We start from the raw sequence: 22452 nt of genomic DNA on the forward strand, positions 1-22452 counted from the left end.
TGTGTGTGTGTGTGTGTGTGTGTGTGTGTGAGAGTGAGGGGGAGGGCTAATTAAAGACTGTTAAACCTTCCTCGTCATCTTCGTGAGAGTTCATCAACATATAATAATTATAACGGCTATAATTACTGCACACTGAATGTCTATTCATGACTGTATGGAAATCAGTATAGAACAGCATAGATATGTACATTAATGTTTCTGCACACAGCAGATAGGACTGCAAAACTAATGACTGTTTCCAAATGTTTTTTCCAAATTCATACATGATATGCTACTGAGCTATTTAAATGAATTGCAGTGAATCACACCCAAATGAAGGTCCTTCCAAGAGAAGGGTCACTGAGTGCTTCATGTGTGCTGCTGATTATTAAACCAGACGTGCATTTCTTCCTCTCTTCTGTCTGCAGCTCGCGACCATCAGGAGTGAATCGCGTCTGAAGCACCTTCTCCTGCGTTTGCCCAGTTACTGCCCCGAGTCTCTGGTAAGATCTGTGTTTACATTACAGCTGCAGCACAGGAAGTCTTAAACCGAGAGCGCTGCCACTTCCTGTTCCTCCCTCGTGGTCTGCTGCTGTGGTTTTACCTGCGTGCCAGTAATGAAGGCTGGACAGATGCCTCCACCCTCTTTCAAAGCAGCAACATGCAATTACATCCAGCCTCTAATTAAGCCCCGGGCCTGTTTGCTTTGGACCGGCGTCCTGCGCTGATTCACAGAAAATGGATGCAAATGGAGTTTGGAAGCATTTGAAATGTGTTCGAAAGCATTTTAATGTCCGAATCAAATGTGTTTTTTTGAGTCTAACGCATCAAAACCACATTGTTGTTTGTGCTTCGTTCAAATGAGGCTGCATCTTTTTGCCGGGTGTGTTTTTTCATACGCCAGAGAATGTGAATCTCAGACGATGTTTGATGATCTGGTCAAAGCGTGTGGATGAGGAGGAGGTTGTGGCTCAGTAAAGCATTCTGTGGCTCATCTGCATCTACTTTTAATTAAAGTTGAGTCATATTAGGAGGCTCTCCGCTGCCAATAATACGAGCTCCACTGATACCAGAGACGCTTCTCATGAAGGGATCTTTGTACACAGGCTGCTTTCATACTGGTCCTTTATAACCAGACCGTTATATAAGACTGCTTTTATCATTCGGTTTCAGTGAAAATACATTTGAGATGCTTCACACATTCTATTGTGTATTTTGTGTTGCTCAAACCATGATGTCCAGATGTCTGAAAATGTTTACACTACTGTTCAAATAATTTTTTTTTTAAATAAATTAATACTTTTATTCATCAAAGTTGCATTAAATTGATCAAAAGTGCCAGTGAAGACATTTATAATCTTAGAAAAGATTTCTATTTTTAATAAATGCTGCTCTTTTGAACTTTCTATTCATTTGTGAATCCTGAAAAATAAAACGTGCCATGGGTTCCACAAAAATATGAATGTTTCCAACAAGTTTCTTGAGCAGCAAATCAGCATATTAGAATGATTTCTGAAGATCATGTGACACTGAAGACTGGAGTAATGATGCTGAAAATACAGCTGCGCATCACAGAAATACATTACAGTTTAACAGAGATTCACATAGAAAACTGCCTTTTGAAATTGCAATAATATTTCACTGTTTTTACTGTATTTGCGATCAAATAAATGCAGCCTCGGTGAGCAGAAGAGACTTCTTTCAGAAACAATAAAAAATCATCCCAACCCCAAACTGTATTTTTTTTTTTCTTATTTAATATGTTTTGCTTCTTTTTTACACAGTATAAATAATTCCAGCATAACAATTTGAGTAAAAAGTGCTCAATGCACAAATTTGCTTATGTAAATAGTGACCTAAAGCAGTGCAGAATCATAATTTTTTTTTTATTTAATGCATAAATATTCAAAAGTTATTTTATTTAATAAAACAGTTTTTTTTTCTTGCTTTAAATTGCATTTTGAGTCTCACATGTTAAATCTGTTCTTTTGAACCTGAACACAGTCATCAGCAGCTCCCTCGTGTTGCGTGAAATGAGATTTTCAGTAAATAATGACCTGCTAAATAACTTCTTCTGGATTCCAAAGAAGAATCCTCAGGTTTGGAAGCACATGAGAGCGAGTAGATGATGTATTCTGAGTTGTTGTCGTGCTAAACATCTCCTTTTCGCTTCGCAGAGTGAACTTTGGATCTGCATCAACAACACATTGCCGGGTACGTGAACACAGATGGAGACGTTTAGAGCCATCTGCAGAACACACCTGTACCAGCCTTAAAAGAACAAGAGAGGATTTAGAGTCTCTGAAGACATAATGCCTCCCAGATGCACAAATATCACACTTCACATCAGTCAAGCTACACCTTGCATGGCCATTAAAACCCCGTCCAGAGCGTTGAGCTGCAGCTCATAAAGAACCCAAGCCAAACGCTCCACATTCAAAGCACGTCTGCATGCAATATGAATGCTGTGTTGTTTTGAGACTCATCAGTGTGTCATGTATGGTTATGCATTAGATCCACTGTAAAGCTCACTGTGATTCTGAACATTTCCAGGAGCATCAAAGAAGTCAGACGGATGGGTGGGTTTGGGCTGCTGTGAGCTGGCCATCTCCGCTGAATGCCGCAGGGACTGCAAACAGGTCAATGAACAGATCTTATATAATCTATATAAACATGTAGAGAAGTCTGTAAGCTCATCGGCTCACCTGTGATTCTTAGATGCGTGTTTTTCTGCTTTCTGTTCAGGCGTCGTCTAAAAATGACATCGCTAAAGTATGCAAGAAAGACACAGAGGTGGGAGTTTACCTTTATTTTCCTTCATAGAGTTTGCAAATGTCGATGTTTTGGAAGCCTGTTTCCACTTCAAGAGTAAAAAATAAGCCATTGTGGTAATTACGAGAAAGTTTGAAATAAATTTGACTTTTTTTTGTGAAATAGAAAGTCACAACTGTGAGAAATTCAGAATGCGGATTGTGAGAGATATTTGCTATTATGAAGAAAAGTCACAGATGTGAGATTGTCACAAATGCTTTTATTTCCGTTCTTCGAGGTAGAAGCATGCTTTCATAAAGTACAGATTAAGAACATGTTTGTTCCAATAATACAACAAATCACGCCACGTAACTTGTCCGGTGTGAATAACCTGTTTCTTTAACCCTCATGTTGTGTTCCGGTCATTTTTTAGACTTTTCTCCCCTATTCTGTTATACTTGTGGTGTTTTTGGTTAACATTATGCTGCATTCTTGCCACTAATTAATTGTAGGAATTATTGATCTGAGCTTATGCACCTCAAAAAGTGAAACAAACTAACATTATTTTGGATTATTTTGCCGATGTTTGAGGTTTAAGCTCAGATCAATGAGGCCTGCAATCAATCAGTTCCTAAAGGAACACGAAACCTGTGCCAAATGAAAGAAAACAAGTTGATAAAAAGATTGAATCCAAGATTTGGTGATATTATAGCATAACAAGAAATTTGTAATTTTTGACCAGGAACACCAAATTAGGGTTTAGTGATCATACTAGTGTTGTTAGTATTATTTGCAGTATTTATTATTATTTTTATATTTCTTTTATTTCTTTAATTAGTTTTTATCTAATTTATTTATTTATTAGTTTTTCATCTGATATTTATATTTGACTTTATTGCAGCTGTATGTCCATTTTTAATAGTTTTAGTTAACAATAATAAGACTGGATTAGACTGATGACCCGAGTCAATATCATAGAGCTGGTGCTGGGTCAGTATGGAAAATATACTTCAGACACCTTAGCAACCACATAACAATTCCCTGACAACCGTCCTCAGCCCCGCAGCGTTGGGCCAGTGGCTTCAGAAACGCTGTGAATCCAGTTTAACACACAGTGACCTTCACAGAGACTCTTGCTCCGGTTGAGATGTTGAGATGAAAGCAGGCAGACTCTGGGAGGTCTCTGTCCTTCATCAGAGTCCTGGACACTTCTCTGTTTGTTTGTCTGGCGGCTCTGCAGTCTGAAACGAGACTCAAGCTTTATTTGTGTTTATTCATTTAAAGCCTGGTTTCTAGCACAGGCCCAAACCTCTTTATGAGGTTGTTTCGTTAGTGTTGAGCAATGGAAAAATATCGTTTCCCTCTAACTGGACATGCTGTCGCCACATTACAGCGCAATAAATCTGTAATTCTGCTGGCTGAGTGTTATAAAAGAGTAATGATCCCCGATAGAAATGCTGTAGAGCTGATGCTGTTGTCCATCGGTCAGACTGTAGTCCGTACGGCTCTTGAGATCCAGACAAACACGCAGACCATCGGCACAACGTTTGCTTTGGATCGCTCTCACAACAACTTCAGCTCTTTCATCGTGTGCCTTGCTTTTCTTACGCATACTTCAGCGCTGCTCGACTCGACTGCAGCCGAAAGAATCCAAGACTTTATATAGCATTACAATGGATGTTTCTGATGCTTGCTTTGCTCAGAGCTGCTGTCAGAAATAAACTAGCATCAGCCTTTAGGTTTTAAAGATAAAATGTGCCTTAGTTTTATTAGCACACTACCATTCATGCACGGGGTCAGCAAGATTTATTCATATTTCTGAAAGAAGTCTCTTCTGCTCACCGAGGCTGCATTTATTTGATCAAACACAGTAAAGATTATGAAATATTATTACAATGTAAAACAGCTGTTTTCTATGTGAATCTCTGTTAAAATGTAATTTATTTCTGTGATCAAAGCTGTATTTTCAGCATCATTACTCCAGTCTTCAGTGTCACATGATCTTCAGAAATCATTCTAATATGCTGATTTGCTGCTCAAGAAACATTTCTGATTATTATCAATGTTGAAAACAGTTGTGCTGCACAATATTTTTGTGGGAACTGTGATGCATTTGATTTTTCAGGATTCACAGATGAATAGAAAGTTCAGAAGGAACAGCATTTATTTAAAATAGAAATCTACTGTAACATTATACATGTCTTTGTCTTTACATTAAATGTCTTTAGGTATTAATTTCTTTTAAAAAATCTTACTGACCCCGACAGTAGCGTACTTAGTACTTGGATTCAGAAATAATTATCTGAAGTTTGAAAAGCTGGAGTCAAAAGGATTTGTTTTAAAGGGACAGTGCATAAACAAAAAAATACAGTTTTAATACAAGTAGTCAATCTTACTCCACTGTACAAAATATATGACAGCTTTGTCTGAGAAATCAAATCAAATAATAATAATAACATAACAATTAAAAAACAGTAAATAATAATTAAAGGTCATTAAAATAATGGTAAATATAATAGAAGGTTTTTGTGTCTTTGTGAAAAGAACAAGCACTTTTTGGTGAATTTTAGAGACAGAAACACTGTTTCATAAACTATATCGCAATATTGTAATGAATTGTATTTGTCTCTTGCAGAAACCACTCTACAGCTGTATCACCAAAAATGAAAGTAAGCAAAGCTGCATGACAAGGTCTTTGGTTATCAGTCCGTCTGTACCTCATTTCTGTGATTCAGTCCTCAGAGACTGACTTTCCTGTTTGAGGACGAGAAGGAAATGAGATAGAGTTGTTTCTGTGCCTGGGAGGCAAGGTCACGACCTTTAACCTGCACTCGCTGAGCTCAGGACTGAATGAAGCACTTATTTGTGTGCATTAGTAGAGCAAACATACTGCAGACTGCCTTTATTAAACAGCGGCAGACTGCATGATCAGATGTAGAAATGATGAGATCAGTGTGTGGTGATGGCTCAGCGTGTGTGTGTGTGTGTGTGTGTGTGTGTGTGTGTGTCCAGTGGGCTCAGTATGCTGCAGTTATGCAGGGAGACACACAAACTGCCGTGAATACTGTCAGGCCATCTTCCGCACAGACTCGTCGCCGACCGTCTCCCAAATCAACGCGGTCAAAGAGTACTGCCAGAGCATCAGTCCGCAGCTCATCGGCTGTGTGGCCAACTACACCAAATCCTACCCCATCCGGAGCCCCATCGACAGTACGTGCACCCACAAACTACTCATTTCACTAATAATTACACAGAAATTGCAAGAAACACATTGACTTAAACATGACATTGTATGTTAATAATCTGCATCTATTTGCAACTTTAAAAAAAATCAATCAGCTAGTCAATCAGCTGTGGCTGCATCCCATTTGCATACTTTTCATTCTAAATATAATGTAAGAAAAAACAACAAAAAAAAACAATTGTATTCATCAAGGACTCATTCAATTGATCAAAGGTGACAGTAAAGACATTTATAATGTTTCAAAAGGTTTATATTTCAAATAAATGCTGTTCTTTTGAACTTTCTATTCATCTGTGAATCCTGAAAAATCAGTTTCCACAAAAATATCGAGCAGCACGACTGTTTTCAACATTGATAATAATCAGAAATGTTTCTTGAGCAGCAAATCAGCATATTAGAATGATTTCTGAAGATCATGTGACACTGAAGACTGGAGTAATGATGCTGAAAATACAGCTGCGCATAACAGAAATACATTACAGTTTAACACATATTCACATTTACTGTATTTTTGATCAAATATGTGTAGATCTAGTATGCAAATTGGGATGTGAAAAATTAGGTTCATCTCTTTGAGACAGTCTATTGTTCTGTGTATTCCATTAAAGATTTTTGTTTTAATTATCTTGCAGTCCAACTAATGATCATGTTTTTAACTTAGTTTGTAATTGTGCAACAACAAACATTTATTTATAAAGCGCATTTAAACACAATATAAATCGATCCAAAGTGCTGTACAGAGTACAAACAAATTACTACATATATGAAAAAACAAGGACAGATCATGTGATCATCTGAGGCACGCCATTAGATGTGTGCCAGCCATTGTTAACGGTCAGTTTATATTTACACATGCAAAAACACAAAAATAAAACAATAAATCTGTTATATACTAAAGTGAGGAATCATTTACGGAACCATGAGAGTTAGGACTGCTTTCAATCAATGTTCACACAATATAAAATTACCACATTATTCAATATATATTTCAAGTTAGTTGCCAAGGCGATATTTCTATTGTTATTTTAACTTTATATCAACTAATGAAAATTTTTTTTAATCGTTTTAGTTTTATTTAACAGGACCAACACTAGAGTGAGTCGTTGAATCATTTACTCAACTATCATGTAGATTAACTACAATCTAGAACCTAGTCAAATGTAGTTGACTATAATCAGTGCACGCTTTCTACACATGAACGGTGTCAGGTTTTGAATCGATTCACTGAAACTGATTGGGGAAGTGACTCACTTATCCAGAATGCCGTGTGTCTGTGTGTGTTCAGGTTTGTACTGCTGTGACCGGGCGGAGGAGGCTCACTGTCAGACGGCCTGTAAGCGTATTCTTCGCACCATGAGCACCGAGCAGGAGATCATGGAGGGTCTGATCAGTGAGTGTGGCAGTCAGCCGCTCCCGCAGGACCCGCTGTGGCAGTGCTTCTTGGGTAGCGCACACCCGCCCACCATAAGTGACCCCGAATCGCCCCCGATCGCCAAGATGGATTACGCCAAACTGCACTGCTGCTTTAAGGCCAACACATCCAGCTGCAGGTCAGCACTGAGCCTTCTGTTTGTTTGTTTTCTTCTTAACACCATTCCAGCATGAATGGCTACAATTCACCTAACCTGCATGTCTTTGGGCTGTGGGAGGAAACCGGAGCACTCAGGGAGAACATGCAAACTCCACACAGAAAGGCAGTCCCTGCCAGGGCTCGAACCGGGGACCTTCTTGCTGTGAGACAGCAGTGCTAACCACCAAGCCACTGTGACGCCCCCGAGCCGTCAGAAGGCTAACGGCGTCGCTCTGAGACTGAATGTGTTCATATCCTCACTGTTTGTTAGGAACATGTGCTTGGAGATCAGCACCAACTGGGGCACTCAGACGTGGCAGGAGTTCGACCAGCATTGTGAATACAACCCGGCTGAGATGGACCTCATCACCTGCTTGGCCGACGTCAGGGAGCCGTGCCAGTTAGGCTGCAAAGACCTCAGCTACTGCACCAACTTCAACAACAGGTTAGAAACACTTTCTTACTGTTAATCTGCTTATACAAGCATTAGCTCCCATTAGTCCTCGAATCTGATTGGTACCAAGAGTGCTGAAATACAGTCTAAGAGCACCAGGACGTTCCACTTCTTCTGTCTGTCCGTCTGTGCATTAGAGGTGGGCAATTTTTAGTGACTCTTTCTGCAAGTTACATTGATCAGCCAGTAGATGGCGACAAGTCACTATAAACAACAAGTGAATCATTTGAATTGTTCATATAGCTGATTCATTCAGGAACAAAACAAGTGAACTGTCTTTGAGTGAGTCAGAGTTATTTTAGTATTGTTTATGTACTATTGTAGTGTTTATTAATATTTTGAATAAGTTTTTATTTATATAATTTCAGTTTTCATTTAGTTTAAATTGTAATAATTTTGTTGAGTTTAAGTACATTTGCGTTTTGTTGTTGTTTTATTTCTATTTAGCTTTTTTCATTTCAGTTTTAGTTTTAGTAAATTTAGTATTTCAACTTATGTTATTTCAGTTAGTTGCCAAGGCAACATTTATAGCTTTTGTTGAAGTTATTTATGTTTTTCTAGCATTTTTAGCACTAGCATTTTTTTATTTTATTTCAAATTTATTTCAATTAATGAAAATGATTTTTAGTCATTTTAGTTAACAATAACAACACTGCAGTGAGTCATTGAATCATTTACTCAACAGATTCAGGAACAGTTGAGTGACTCTATGAGTGAGTCATTGAATCATTTACTCAACAGATTCAGGAACAGTTGACTGACTTCATGAGTGAGTCATTGAATCATTTACTCAACAGATTCAGGAACAGTTGACTGACTTCATGAGTGAGTCATTGAATCATTTACTTGATAGATTCAGGAACATTGTCAATATTAGCGCGTTAACGCTAAAATGTTTTTAGTTTAATGCGTTAAAAATATTTAACGCAATTAATGCAGGGGTGGGGCTCGGGTTGGCCACCCCACTCACAACTGCACTTTTTCTTGACAAGAAGTGCATTTATTTAGTCACAGAACGTCTTTACGAACCCATCAAATGGGAGACGTTTCAGACGTGCGCTCCAGCTTCACTTCGTCGCCAGGCGCGAGTCAAACGAGCGTGGAAACGGTACTGTGCTCGTAGTGCGTGCTGCCGCGCGCTGTAGCCTGTATCTTTTCATATCAAAGAGCGAATGAAACTACGTGCATGCAATGTCGTTGTCAGTTAAGTCATAAAGTTACTAAAAAAGGCAATTAAAGCTGCCTTAAAACTGTGCATGGATGTAATATGTTATATATGAGTCACATTTAAGAATATGTCTCTGAAATGGTTTTCAAAACTGTTCTGGAGCAGTCCAGCACTGTCTCACTCATCACACCCGATTTAACTCGTCAGCTCATTACTAGAGACTTTAAGACCTGAAGTGGGTCAGAAAAGGTGAAGAGAGTTGAGAGAAAATATGATGCGTGTCAGATCCGCGTCATGTTCAGCAGCAGCAGCTCTTAAAGAAATAGCAGCCAAATAACCTAATAACCAGCTGCTGTGATGTCTGTTAATTAAAGGAAAAAGAAAAAAGAAAAAAATCAATAACTTTTATAACTTTAAGGATTCATCTATATTTAATTTAGAATTTAGTGTTTGATAACTTTATTCAATTTGTGAAGATTGTGGAGATTGTTTTAAGTTCACTTAAATTAGAACTTATTTTTTAAAGTCTAATAAATGTTAAAATTGATAGTTCTCGATTATACTGTAATGTTGAATGGCTAGTCAATGGTTAAATATTAGGGGGAAAAACAATTTCATAGAGACATCAGTAGTATTGGTATCAGTACTGGCCTTCAGTCATAAAAAAAGATGCCATTAAACAGATATACTGTCTTTATGTTGTTTGTACATTAATTTGAAGCTTGAATGTGAAATTATTGAAATTTAAAAGTATATTTAAAAACTTTAATGTAAGGTGGGATTAATCGTGATTAATCATGATTAATTTCAGAAAAATATGCAATAATTACTTATGTTTTTGTAGCAGTTGACAGCACTAGTTCAAAAGCATTAGTTCATTCAGGAAGAAAACACTGCTATGCTGTGTAAGATGCTTTTGTTTCGATGTCTCTTTTCATTGTGGATCAAAAGTGAAGTTACTAATATTGTGACTGAAATGTATGTTACTCAATTTTAACTTCTTGTTTATTGAACTGTTGTACAAGTTAAGCATATAATTAATTCACATATCCTCAAAATCCAGCTATACCAACTGTGATACTGTTATGCTCTTTGAAAGTAGACAGGGGTTCACAGGGTTCATAAGTTTGCATGCTATTATTATGTAACTGAACACGAGGTCTGTGTTACATGGAAAAATGAATATCCAGCAGGCATATTGTTGGGTTTCTCTCTGGCCTGTGTGTTTTCTCTGTGGGTTACAGATATAGACAGCATGATTTATGATGGCAGAAGTAGTCCAGCATTGTTTTCAGGTCAAACAGGCATTGAGCTCCATGATAGGACCACTGGTTTCCCACCACGGCTACATGGTTACACTCAATCCCATGAGTCCTCTCAAACGTTTGAGGGAAGAGAGATTCGAGCCTGTGAAACAGTGAGTGTGACTTACTCCAAGAGTTTGTGGAAGTGTCATAACAAGCCTGCTTAGATGAAGAAATGGCATGGCATCCACATGAGGCTCACGGTCGATGTGCAGACTCCTGAGGGGCTTTGCAGGGGTTTTCATGACTTTTGAATCCAATTACGGCTGGTGGCTGAGATTCTGACAAATGTATGAAAGAAAAGAACCTTTCAATACTGAGTAAACAGAGTTTGACTGACCTGAGACACTTAAACTCACACTGACCCTCTGTCATAGCACACACACACTCACTCACACACACACACACACACTGTTCTGAAACATTATGAGAATGTTATGAAACAAGTAGTAACATTTAAAAACGTTAGATGGACATTCAACTAAAATGGTTATGAAAAATTAAATGAAAGATATATAAATATTCCACATTTTTTTGTGGTAATGTTTTGATAGTGTTATTAAAGACCACACAAAATCTTTACTTGTCACACAGTTTCTGAAAGCTGACACTCAAACAGCAGAAGCACACACCAAAATCTACAAAACCATACACTAATTCTCAGCCTTTGACTAGGTTTTCAATTTCATAAAACACCTTTTGCAAAACACAACACAATTCTCTATGCAACACACACAAATCTATCAGGAATTAATATTATGGCAAAGGTGTTTGCAAATGTTTGCTTTTGAGACGTGTTTGTGATATTTTGAGTGCAGTGCTTCATTCTGCAAGAGATGAGAGGCATTTTGCATTTTGTGTGCAATTCTTGGATCTTTGTGTAAAGTTTTGAAAAAAAAAAGAGGCAAAGTTTTGAAAATGTGTGTAAGCAGCTGAAAAAACTGTAAATGAACATTACTAAAAGAGCATTTGCTTATAACTTTGAGAGAAACTCGCCAGAACATTAAGACAAAGTTCTGAGAACATTCCCTGTTAGCTGGGACTTTATATTATATTAACATTTCTGATTGTTATCAATGTTGAAAACAGTTGTGCTGCCCGATATTTTAGTGGAACGTTCTTTGAAGAATGGAAGGTTGATATAAAGCCAGTAAAGAGTGTTTTTGGTTTTGGTTAAGCCCATCAGCACCACACCCAAACAATAAAGCTGCAAATGACCAGGAATCAGCTTCTAACCACACGCAGAACCTGAGCTCCACGTCCCACACTGAGCTCTATAAAACAGCCGATCGTTAGAAAGATTAAACGCTGCTCTCGGCTTCAGGTTTCCTGAGGAAGTCCCTCTTCCCAAAGCTTTGTCGGGACGCGGCTGCTAGTGAACAATGGCCTTCTGGGATGCAATAAGAAGGCAATTCCACAAAGCAACTCGAGTCTGCTTTAAATTAGAAACAGAGCTTGTTTTAATGCCTGCAGTGTCTCTAGCATCATCTGCTGTCTTGCAGGTTTTGTCTGCTGTTGCTCTGTTGTAAATCATGGTCTCGCCTCGCTGTTTTTGTGTTCTCAGGCCGACGGAGCTGTTTCGCAGCTGTAACGTTCAGTCAGACCAGGGCGCCATGAACGACTTCAGACTCTGGTCCAACGGAACCATCAAGATGCCCTTCATGAACATCCCTGTGCTGGACATCAGCAGGTGCCAGCCGGAGATGTGGAAGACCGTGGCCTGTGCGCTGCAGATCAAACCCTGCTACAGCAAGTCCAGAGGAAGCGTCATCTGCAGGTCAGCCTTCATCCTCGTCTTCATCATCTGCTGTAGCAAAACACACAAAATCATCTAAACAAGCCTGTACTTTTTCTTTTGTAAATGCATTTTATGACAATAAATAAAATATCCCACAATAATTTACATTTATTTTCAGAAGTCATTATATTCTTACTAATGTAATGTTTTTTTTATTTTTATGTATTACAGTTTTTTTCAGATGCTTGCACACAAAATCTTTACATGTGACAGTTTCTGAAAGCTTTCTCATTTTCATTTAGTTTAACTTGATGTACTAAAATAACTCAAATTAGAAATTAACTAAAAATTCATAAAAAAATATAGACATATGTAAACAAAACAAAAACGACTAAAAAGTGCAAAAAAAACCCCAACTAAAATTACTAAAAAGTTTAACTAAAATTAAAATGAAAAATATACAAATAAAATACAAGGTATATATACTGTATATCTTTAAGAATGTTTAGTTATGTGTATGTTTGTGTACTTTTGTTGTTCTGTGTTTTGTTTGTTGTTGGTGATATTGGACTGATGGCATTAGTGTCGTGTGTCGTGTGCCAGTGAAGTGTCTTACAATGTGCTGCTAAACAAAACACCACAGATGTTTCTGTCAGTGTGAGTGAATGAGAAATAAGAAGCTCTTGACGCCTCCTGAGACGCTGCATGTGGACAGTCGAGAGGAGCAGCGATCTGTGCGCTAAACAGGAAACAGGAAACAGGAAACAGGCTTTCATCCGTCCGTCTGAGCCACGGGTCACATTAGTTTCACAGCAGCCAGCTCTGCTCCTCCGACACATGGCTTTACAACAACACAGCTCCGCCGCCGGACCCTTGCATGAACGTCCAGAATATTCCTGTAGATTCACACACAGCTGGCGGGCGATGCATCACGATGCTTTTAAGTTTTCATTCTGGAATTGTCTTGATGTTTTAGAATTTCATAAAAACAAACATTTCATGAACACTGACGCAACATCACATTAATATGGAGAGACAATGTATTAACACTGGCAGAATAGCAGATATCCATCACAGATAAAAATATAGAAAAGTGAGCTGCAAGTTTTTGGACATGTTTTCATAATTTGGATTCTGATTTCATACAGTATTCATACAGTAGTGAGTTTAGATAACAATTCTGATTTTTTTTCTCAGAATTCTGAGAATTTCTGAGCAACTGTTTTGTTTTTTTATCCCACCACAGAATAAAAAATGTAAAAAAGCTAATTGTGACTTTTTATCTTACAATTCTGACTTTTTGTCTTGCAATCTCAAGTTTATATCTTGCAATTCTGACTTTATTTTTCACAATTCTGCGTTCATATCTGAGTTTATATCTCACAATTCTGTTTATATCTCAAAATTGCAACAAAAAAAAAGGCCAAAGTGCGAGATAAAAAGTCATAATTACCATCATTTTTTTTATGTTGCATGAACCGGCTTGCATAGACAGCCCCTTAAATGAAGACTAAACCCTCAGGTTTGCTTTACATTAAAACTGACAATACATTGGCATTAGAGGAACGTTATAGCAACCTTATCATAACATTTACACAACTTTACCATCAGTACCGCAATATAAAAGCACCAGTTTATTACATAGGCACAGCAATACATGACCATCAAAAGAACACTAGCTTCAGATTGGAACTGCATTATAAATGAGGATAGAACCGAGGATGATGATGATTGTCTGCTGTGTGTCCTCAGGTCGGACTGTGTGGATATCCTGACGCAGTGTGGCGATGGCAAGCGCTTTCTCGAGGGACAGACGCCCGAGCGCATCTGTGACCTGCTGTCGGCCACGGACGACCCGGAGCGCTGCATCCCTCTCCACAGATACCTCAGTGAGTGTGCGCTCAGATCTGAGTCTGATCGATATAAGCTGTGCACTGATGTCCTCATGCTTCCCACAGCTCCCAGTCCCTTTGAAAACAGCATTGAAGAAGTCATCCACCCCTGCAACCCCAGCCCCTGTCCCAGCAGTCACCTGTGTGAAGTCAACAGAAAGGGCTGCCACCCCGGACACGACTGCCTGCCCTACTTCTGCGTTCCTGGTAAACACTCCTAAACATCTTCACTTGTGAGCTGATCAAACGTGCATTTATTAGGAGGGTGTGTTCAGAGTGGAGTAACAGAGTGCTGCTTACTTAAAGTACAGTTAATTCAGGACAATAGGGCCACATTTTGACATTGAGGTGACTGCCGTCAGTGTGTCTGAAATCACCTCATGTGAATTAGTATGCAATCATAAACATTTTAGGTTGTAATATACTATTGTGTTGTCACATGACTTTACTGTATTGCATGTTTAATTCATTGAGTCCAATGAACACCTCAGTTTTGCTTGCTTAATTTCATTTTGTTTAGGTTTTGCTGTGTTTTGGTTTTAAAACATTTTATTGATAGCTTTGATAGTTCAATCAAATAATGAGTCAAAATGTTTTTTTAAAGGTGTTTTAAAACTTTTTAGACAGTTTCTAATCAAATGAGTCAAAAAGTAGATTTTAAAAGTTTTTTGTTTGTTTTGTTTTGTTTTAAAACGTCTTTAACTTTTGATATTTTCCAATCAAGTAACGAATCAAAAAGTAGATTTTAAAAGTTATGTTTTGTCTTAAAACGTCTTACCTTTTGGTAGTTTCTGGTCAAATAATATGTTAAAAAGTAGTTTAAAACTTTTGCTTTGTGTTTCATTTCGAAATGTTTTAACTTTTGATAGTCCAATGAAATTATGAGTCAAAAAGTAGATTGTAAAACTTTTGTTTGGTTTCAGGTTTTTTGTTTGAAATGTTTTAACTCTTGATACTCCGATGAAATAATGAGTCAAGAAGTAGCTTCATGACACCAGAAAATGAAGGTCGAGTGAACTGCATTGTGGGATACCGGCGTGGTGTTCTCTGTTGTAAACTGCACATCCGTGTGTTGTATGCATGCAGGACACTGACACACAGTACTCACAGCAGTATGCATGCTGTGCACAGTAAGAGCAGGACACCTGTATGTCAGAGAATGGCAGGGAAGTGCATTAGGATTGTGTTTTCCTCGTGTCTCTAAGGCTGTAAGCTGGGGGAAGCATCGGAGTTCCTGGTGCTGCTGGACAGCCGGATCCAGGTGCCCACCAGGAGCGGTCAGGTGGGCTGTTACGAGGTGTGCACCTGCGGTCAGAGCGGCCGTCTGGAGAACTGCGCTGAAATGCCCTGCTTCGACACCAGCAAGACCTGCCTCTCGGGAGGACAGCGCAAGAGTGAGAGCTCATATCTGCATGCAGCAATCAATAGCAGCTCATTTCCAGCACTTGCTGCTTGAATGATGTGTATTTCACATAGTATCCGTGTGTAACAGACACCTGCATTTGTTTGCTTTTATTTAATGAGCTATTATCACTAGCTTAACATAAAGACAAATAAGGCAAAATACTGAGCCAATGGATGTTTTTTTTAAGTGGACGCTGCCATCTATTGGTGGAATGATGCATTAATAACAACAGAAATCTGTATTCGCAGTGGACGGATATTTAGAATGGTTTCCAGTATGTTTTAAACAACACAAACAATCAAACAGGAAATATATCAATAAAAAAAAAAACTTGTCCCTTTTAGACTTGCACTCTATTGATTTACTAACTGTTTTCTTTTTATTTATTACATAATTACGCGTGTACTGTGTTAAGCTAACTTAAGATAACTTTGGATAAAAGCATCTGCTAAATGACTAAATGTAAATGTAAAGATAGAAAAAATATGAAATAAAACCTTTTAGAATTAGAACGAATGCATATCATTAGTGAACATATTTTCCTTTTTTTCTCTAGTTTTGATTAGTATGTGTTTTAGTAAGCAGCTGGTTTGTATGCCTGTCGGTTTGAACCTGAATGAGTTTATTGCTTTTTCTTTCATGTTTATTTTTACTCTGCTTCTAAAGCGCTCGCCAGCTTGGGCTCAGTGGAGACAGATGTGCTGTGCTTTATAGTCGCGTCTGATCTCAGAGATCTGTTCTTACGGAAACTAAACGTATAGTATGCACTGATCTATATATAATGTCTCCGAGACGCTTCAAGAAACCTCCTGCGAAGCTCCTGAGAAACTCTGCTCAAGTGCACCGAGGGCAAAAGCTGCTTTAAACACAAAGATGCTCACACTAATTTCATTTAGTTAATAGAAGTTAATTGATAAAGAAAATATATTTATGACACTATTGTTGACAGCATCCTCATTTTACAGCATTTTTACACAAGTGCCTCAAACATTTAACAGCACCGTAGCTTTGCTGGAGGTTTCTCGAAGCATCAGTTCTTCTGGATTGAGTCTGTCTCAGTTTGTTCTGTTTCTTTATGTCATTCCACACAGACTGGATGATGGTGAAATCAGATCTTTGTGTGGAGCACTGGCTGCTGTCAGACTCCTTGTGCAAACAAAAATCTCACTGGATTATTACAATTAATGGCAAATTGTTTGGAAATGTAAACTGATATTTCCTTCTGACACACTACAGCAAAAGATAGAAATAACTGACTTCAAACCATTTTATCTGCTGAGAATACTAGTGTTGTAATGATTTTGTCCAGCGCTGTATATCCGGCAGGAGTGAATGTTTTGTTCGTGATGGTCTCATATGCAGGTCACGGTGTGTCGTTCCGGCTCGACTGTCAGCCCTGCTCCTGCTTCGCCGGTGAAAGCATCTGCTCGTCTCGTCAGTGTGTGCGCTCCGACGGCTCGGACGAGGACAGACGGCTCTTCACAGGTCTGTGCTTCACCATCAGCTCCACTGCTGTTTATGAGCCGTTTCATCCACACCAGTAAACAATGAACAATAACCCTCACTTTTCATCTCACACTTATGACTTTTTAGGTAATTGCAACTTTTCATAACAGAATTGCAAGATATAAACACAGAACGGCAAGAAGAAATGTGAGATATAAATTCAGAATTTTAAGATATATCCTCGAAAATGCAAGAGAAAAGTCAGAATTCTGAGTTGCGAGATATGAATTCAGAATTCAGACTTTTCTCTTGCAAATCTTGAGTTTGCAGCTTACAGTTCTGACCTTTGCAGTTCTGAAAAAATAAAAGATAAAAAGTTGCAGTTACCGTTTCTTTTATTTTTTATTCTGTGGATGAGTCAAAAAAAGTAATTATGAGATATAAACTCAGAATTGCAAGAAAAAAATTCTACTTTTTAGGTATTTGTGACTTTTTCCTCCCAGTTTTGAAGAAAAAAGCTCCTATGAACTCAGAATGCTGACTGTAACCTCACTATTCCATGTTCACTTCCTGTAATTCTGACGTTTGCAGTTCTGAAAAAAGTCTGAATTGTGAGATAAAAAGTTGCAATTACCATTTTCATCATTTTATTTATTTATATATATTTTTTGGTGGAAAAGCACTTCCATATATGTTAGACTTCACAGTAATTTCTACTAAAAAAATAAAAAAATAACAGGCAAAAACTGAATAATGTAAATAAATAAAATAAATAAATAAAATATTGAAGTAGATCAATAAAACAGCTATATTTTATTATTGAATAAACAGAACAATTTTTCAAGACCTTTTTAAATGAGTAAAACAGTAATTTGTAAATCAGTTGGGTGTTTGTGACTAGTTGTGTTTGGTGTGGTTTCTCTCTCAGGGCTTCCCTGCAGCTGCGCCGATCATTTCGTGCCGGTTTGCACTTGCAACGGACGCACATATCCCAGTGCTTGTGTGGCGCGCTGCGTCGGCTTCAAGGACAACCAGTTTGTGTTCGGCTCCTGCAGGAGCATCGACCCCTGCTCCCCGAACCCCTGCCAGAGGAGCCATGCTATTGTGTTTAAGTGTGAACCCGGGAGCTCAGTCTGTCTGGAAGAGTGTGGCCAGGGCTGCTCTGTCTCTGATTGTTTGTTCAGGTGTCACACAGTTTCCTCGTGTTAGTGTGACCCTTCCTCTGAAGAGATCTTACATCACATCACATCTAACCCCAGACATCCAGCACATGTGTACAGCGATGAAGCCAGGGAAACTCCATCCACATCAGCATAGTTTGATTTTAGAATTGATTAGTGTGATTCATCAAACCAATATGCAGTTATTAGAGCAACAAGAGGCTGAGCGTTACAGCAAGTATAAGAAGAGAAAGGGACAATATGACAAAACACACAGATCTTTGATAAATAATAATTGTCAATGGAATAATTGTCAATGGAATATTAATATTATAATCTGACCTATGATCAGCCTAGAATTAAATTGCTGGTTTGTCTGGCCAGAGGAGAACGGCACACTATTTCCCTTTTTTATACTAAAAAGCTGCTTTGAGTGTGTGCATTGTTAAAAGCACTATATAAATAATGGTGACTTGACTTGACTATTATAAAATTAAAATATTATCAATTATTAATAACTGTAATTATAATTGTTATAATAAACAATTTTTCAAACTTGCCACATGAATATAAATGAATTAATCTAAGCAATATTGCACCATTTTTTAAATAAATGATAAAAATAGATATGTGAAATTATTTTTATTAATTAATAATATCTGCAACAAAAAAAACGGCAAAACAATTTTTTTACATAAACTTTTTCTCCAACATGCTGCATTATTATAAATAAGCAATAAGATAAAATACACCAATGTTTAATAAACAATAATAATGAATAATAGCACATTAATTGAGAATGAATACAAAAACATAAGTAATAATTTATTCATATATTAATTATGAATAATAATGTTAAAACCATACCAACCATTAAAAATAATTAATAATAATAATGTTTAATATTCTTAAATTGCTGCAGTGATGTGAATTAATTTATATAAGCAATGTGATAAAAGTTTCAAATATTTAGTTTTTAAAATTTAGTAATAAAACAATCAAATGTGATAAATAAATAAGAAGAAGTTCTCGCTCTCTCAAACACTGTTTCAGGCGATGGAGTCTGAGCTGAATCAAGTAAAGCCTGTCACTGGTGTGTGTTTATTCAGCCGCTAACAAGCTCTGCGTTCTGTGTCTTCGGTCGTGTGTGTTTGTGAAGGTTTGTTTGTTCAGATGTCACTGAAGGGCTTTTGAATTCCCGTCCAGGATAAGATTAAATTAGCAGCACAATGACGTCTGCGGAGGATCTGTCTTATGTAAGGCGTGTTGCGTAACATCTCCTTGGCCCGCGTTTCAAAGGAAATGTTTGTTCCTTTGTAAACAAGATGATAAAATGGCGAAGCTTTGATGTTAACATCTGACCGAGGTGCTTTCATGATGCCGCCGGTGCGCTGAAGCAGAGGAGAGACGCTCAGAGATTTTAGGGAAAATACAGCTCGTCTTAACACAGCACAAACCGCTGACCTCTGCAGGCTGGACTCAAGAACATCATTCCTGGACAAATTCATGACTAATTTAACACACGGAAAATGAGAGAGTAGAAACTGAAATAGAGTAGAAACCCTAAAGAAACTTCTCTGGGATCAGTTATTGGTCCTAATTGTCATTTCAGCCTAATTTACCACTTTAAATTTTAAGTTTTGAAAATAAGAAAGAATATGTTATGAATATAATGTTCAACTATGTTGAGTCACTCCTCTCTTCCTTCTCTGCTAATGCCTCCACTGCTAAAAGGACATACTATCATAACAAAATTAACAATTCGCCTAACTCTCACATGCTCTTTAAAACATTTACCTCCCTCCTTTGTCCTCCTCCTCCCCCTCCTTCATCAACTCTTAACAGCTGATGACTTTGCCACATTCTTCATTAATAAAATTAAAACCATCAGTGCACAATTTGCCACACCACAATCTGTCAAGCACATCTTACCAGCAAACATACACTCGTTTTCATCCTTCTCTCCACTCTCTGAGGCAGAAGTCTCTAAACTCATCCTTTCCAATCATCCTACTACTTGAAAATGTAAATGTAATGTAAATGTAAACTATGATAAGGCGCATTTAATTACAGATGATAAAATATGTATAAAAAACACATCTAAATACAAACATAGCAAGTGTAAGTAATATGCTTGTCTATTGTATATTTCTTTCTATGTTTTTATTGCTTTATTGTATTATATTTATTTTTGTTATATTTATATGATTTGTATTATATTCACATTATTATATTTAATTATTTTATTATATTTATATTAATATATTTAATTATTGTGATATATTGTATTTTGATTATTATATTACATTAGTCATTTTTATATATATACACTACCGTTCAAAAGTTTGGGATCAGTAAGAGTTTTAATATTTTTTACCGAAGTTTCTTGTGCTCATTAAGGCTGTATTTATTTGATCAAAAATACAGAAATAAACCCTGTTATTTTGTGAAATATTATTGCAATTTAAAATAACTGTTTTCTATGTGAAAATATACTAAACTGTAATTTATTTCTATGATCAAAGCTGTATTTTCAGCATCATTACTGCAGTCTTCAGTGTCACATGATCTTCAGAAATCATTCTAATATGCTGATTTATTATCAGTGCTGGAAACTGTTGCTGCTTCATGTTTTTTGGAACCTGTGATACTTTTTTCAGGATTCTTTTATGAATATAAAATAAAAAAAACAGCATTTATTATCTCAGTGCTTTCTGCAAAACTCTACACAAAAACGCCATCATTTTGCACAGGTTTAACCATGTTCTCATTCAGAAAACACAAACACACAATATAATTAACTCAAGCATCAAAAAATGAACTCAAACAGCGCACATTTATCCCTGTGTGAACATTCAGTAGCAAAACTGATGACACACAGCTCAAAATCTCAGGATGATACGCACATGAGCACAAGTGATTATGTGTTTAGGAAAATTAATCCTGGTAGTGGAAGACAAAAGAGGAAGAGGAAGGGAAAATAAAAATGAAGGTGATGAGGTCAAAGGTAATTTGTTCCTGATGAAATACAAAGCACTATAGTTGAGCATGTTCTTCTGGATGGACTGATCATGAGGGAAGTTAGCCTGCAGCTCATCTACAGGGTTTCAATGCTACTTACACATACAATATAATTACAGAACATACCAGCAGTACTTCAGAAGAGAGAGCTTTCATTATTCTATGTACAGTAAATACTCTAGCACATGTTGTACAGTACACCCTCAAACTCATTACTGTTGAATTGATTTGTAGCCAAGTAGTCTTTACATGTACAATATTTGTGCAGAACTGAGAGATGACTGTCTAGGGCTGGCAGAGAAGTCTTTTGTCAGAAGACTTAGAAACTGCTGTAACTAATAAGGATAATACCAATACTGTAATGCAATTTGGCAGAGGATGCTGAATGAATGAATGAATGAACTTACTGTAATTATTTATTTATTTATTAATTTCTGTAAAGTAACTGACAGTATGTTCCAATGTGTGTTTACTGTATATTCAGTTTTTTGGTCTTTGAACTTTTCTCTTGTAGTGCTTTTCAAGATCTCATGACAGTAAACTTTTCTTAAGGTTTATTGCTGAATTTTACTGTATCTGCACCCCTCTATTTATGTCGTATACTGTAACAGTGACTGACTAGCAAAAGGATTCCTGTTTCCCAAAAGCAGGTTTTAGTAACAGTGTTTTGAGTTGATCGCACTAGTGTTCTCTAGGCAGTGAAGTAGTGTGTGTATTTGACAGGTTTGTGTGTCATCTGAGGCCAAAGTTTGAGTCTGACAAAAGAGAACATGTTTTTGACTAAACTTTTTGATTTTGTGTTTATAGTTGTGAGAAAATGGTGAATTGCTTCATGATTTGTGTGCTAGCAATCGAGAAAAACTGTAAAGCAGCATATTAGACTGATTTCTGAAGATCATGTGACACTGAAGACTGGAGTAATGATGCTGAAAATACAGCTGCGCATCACAGAAATAAAATACATTACAGTTTAAAGTATATTAAAACAGAAAACCAATATTAGAAATTGAAATAATATCTCACAATATTACAGTGTTTTTCTGTATTTTTGATCAAATAAATGTTAAATCAAATAATGTTCCTGTGGCTCAGTGGTAGAGCATTGCATTAGCAGCACAAGAGGTCGTGGGTTCAGTTCATAAATACAGCCTTGATGAGCACATGAGATTCCATTAAAAAACATTAAAAATCTTACTGATCCCAAAGTTTTGAATGGCAGTGTAAATATTATTATTATGGTGTTATATTCCATTTTATTGCTTGGTTTCTATGTATGTCTGTACTTTCTGGAAGCTCCTGTCACAAAAGACAAATTCACAA

At 37.1% G+C, this 22452-nt stretch overlaps 1 protein-coding gene across 1 annotated transcript in view; it reads left to right on the forward strand.

Annotated features, from left to right (window-relative positions):
• Window positions 1-22452, forward strand: part of LOC107693459 (reversion-inducing cysteine-rich protein with Kazal motifs-like) — a 58797-nt gene that overhangs the window by 31100 nt on the left and 5245 nt on the right. The window contains exons 3-16 of the mRNA XM_016492865.1: window positions 408-482; window positions 2157-2193; window positions 2533-2618; window positions 2725-2772; window positions 5366-5399; window positions 5743-5940; window positions 7260-7524; window positions 7816-7989; window positions 12035-12247; window positions 13961-14097; window positions 14167-14307; window positions 15306-15494; window positions 16868-16990; window positions 17880-18125. Of these exons, the coding sequence (XP_016348351.1) occupies window positions 408-482; window positions 2157-2193; window positions 2533-2618; window positions 2725-2772; window positions 5366-5399; window positions 5743-5940; window positions 7260-7524; window positions 7816-7989; window positions 12035-12247; window positions 13961-14097; window positions 14167-14307; window positions 15306-15494; window positions 16868-16990; window positions 17880-18125 (1966 nt within the window). The remainder of the gene's footprint in view (window positions 1-407; window positions 483-2156; window positions 2194-2532; window positions 2619-2724; window positions 2773-5365; window positions 5400-5742; window positions 5941-7259; window positions 7525-7815; window positions 7990-12034; window positions 12248-13960; window positions 14098-14166; window positions 14308-15305; window positions 15495-16867; window positions 16991-17879; window positions 18126-22452) is intronic.

This window comes from Sinocyclocheilus anshuiensis, unplaced genomic scaffold (genome assembly GCF_001515605.1).
Source record: "Sinocyclocheilus anshuiensis isolate Anshui unplaced genomic scaffold, SAMN03320099.WGS_v1.1 scaffold987, whole genome shotgun sequence".
NCBI classification, from domain to species: Eukaryota; Metazoa; Chordata; class Actinopteri; order Cypriniformes; family Cyprinidae; genus Sinocyclocheilus; species Sinocyclocheilus anshuiensis.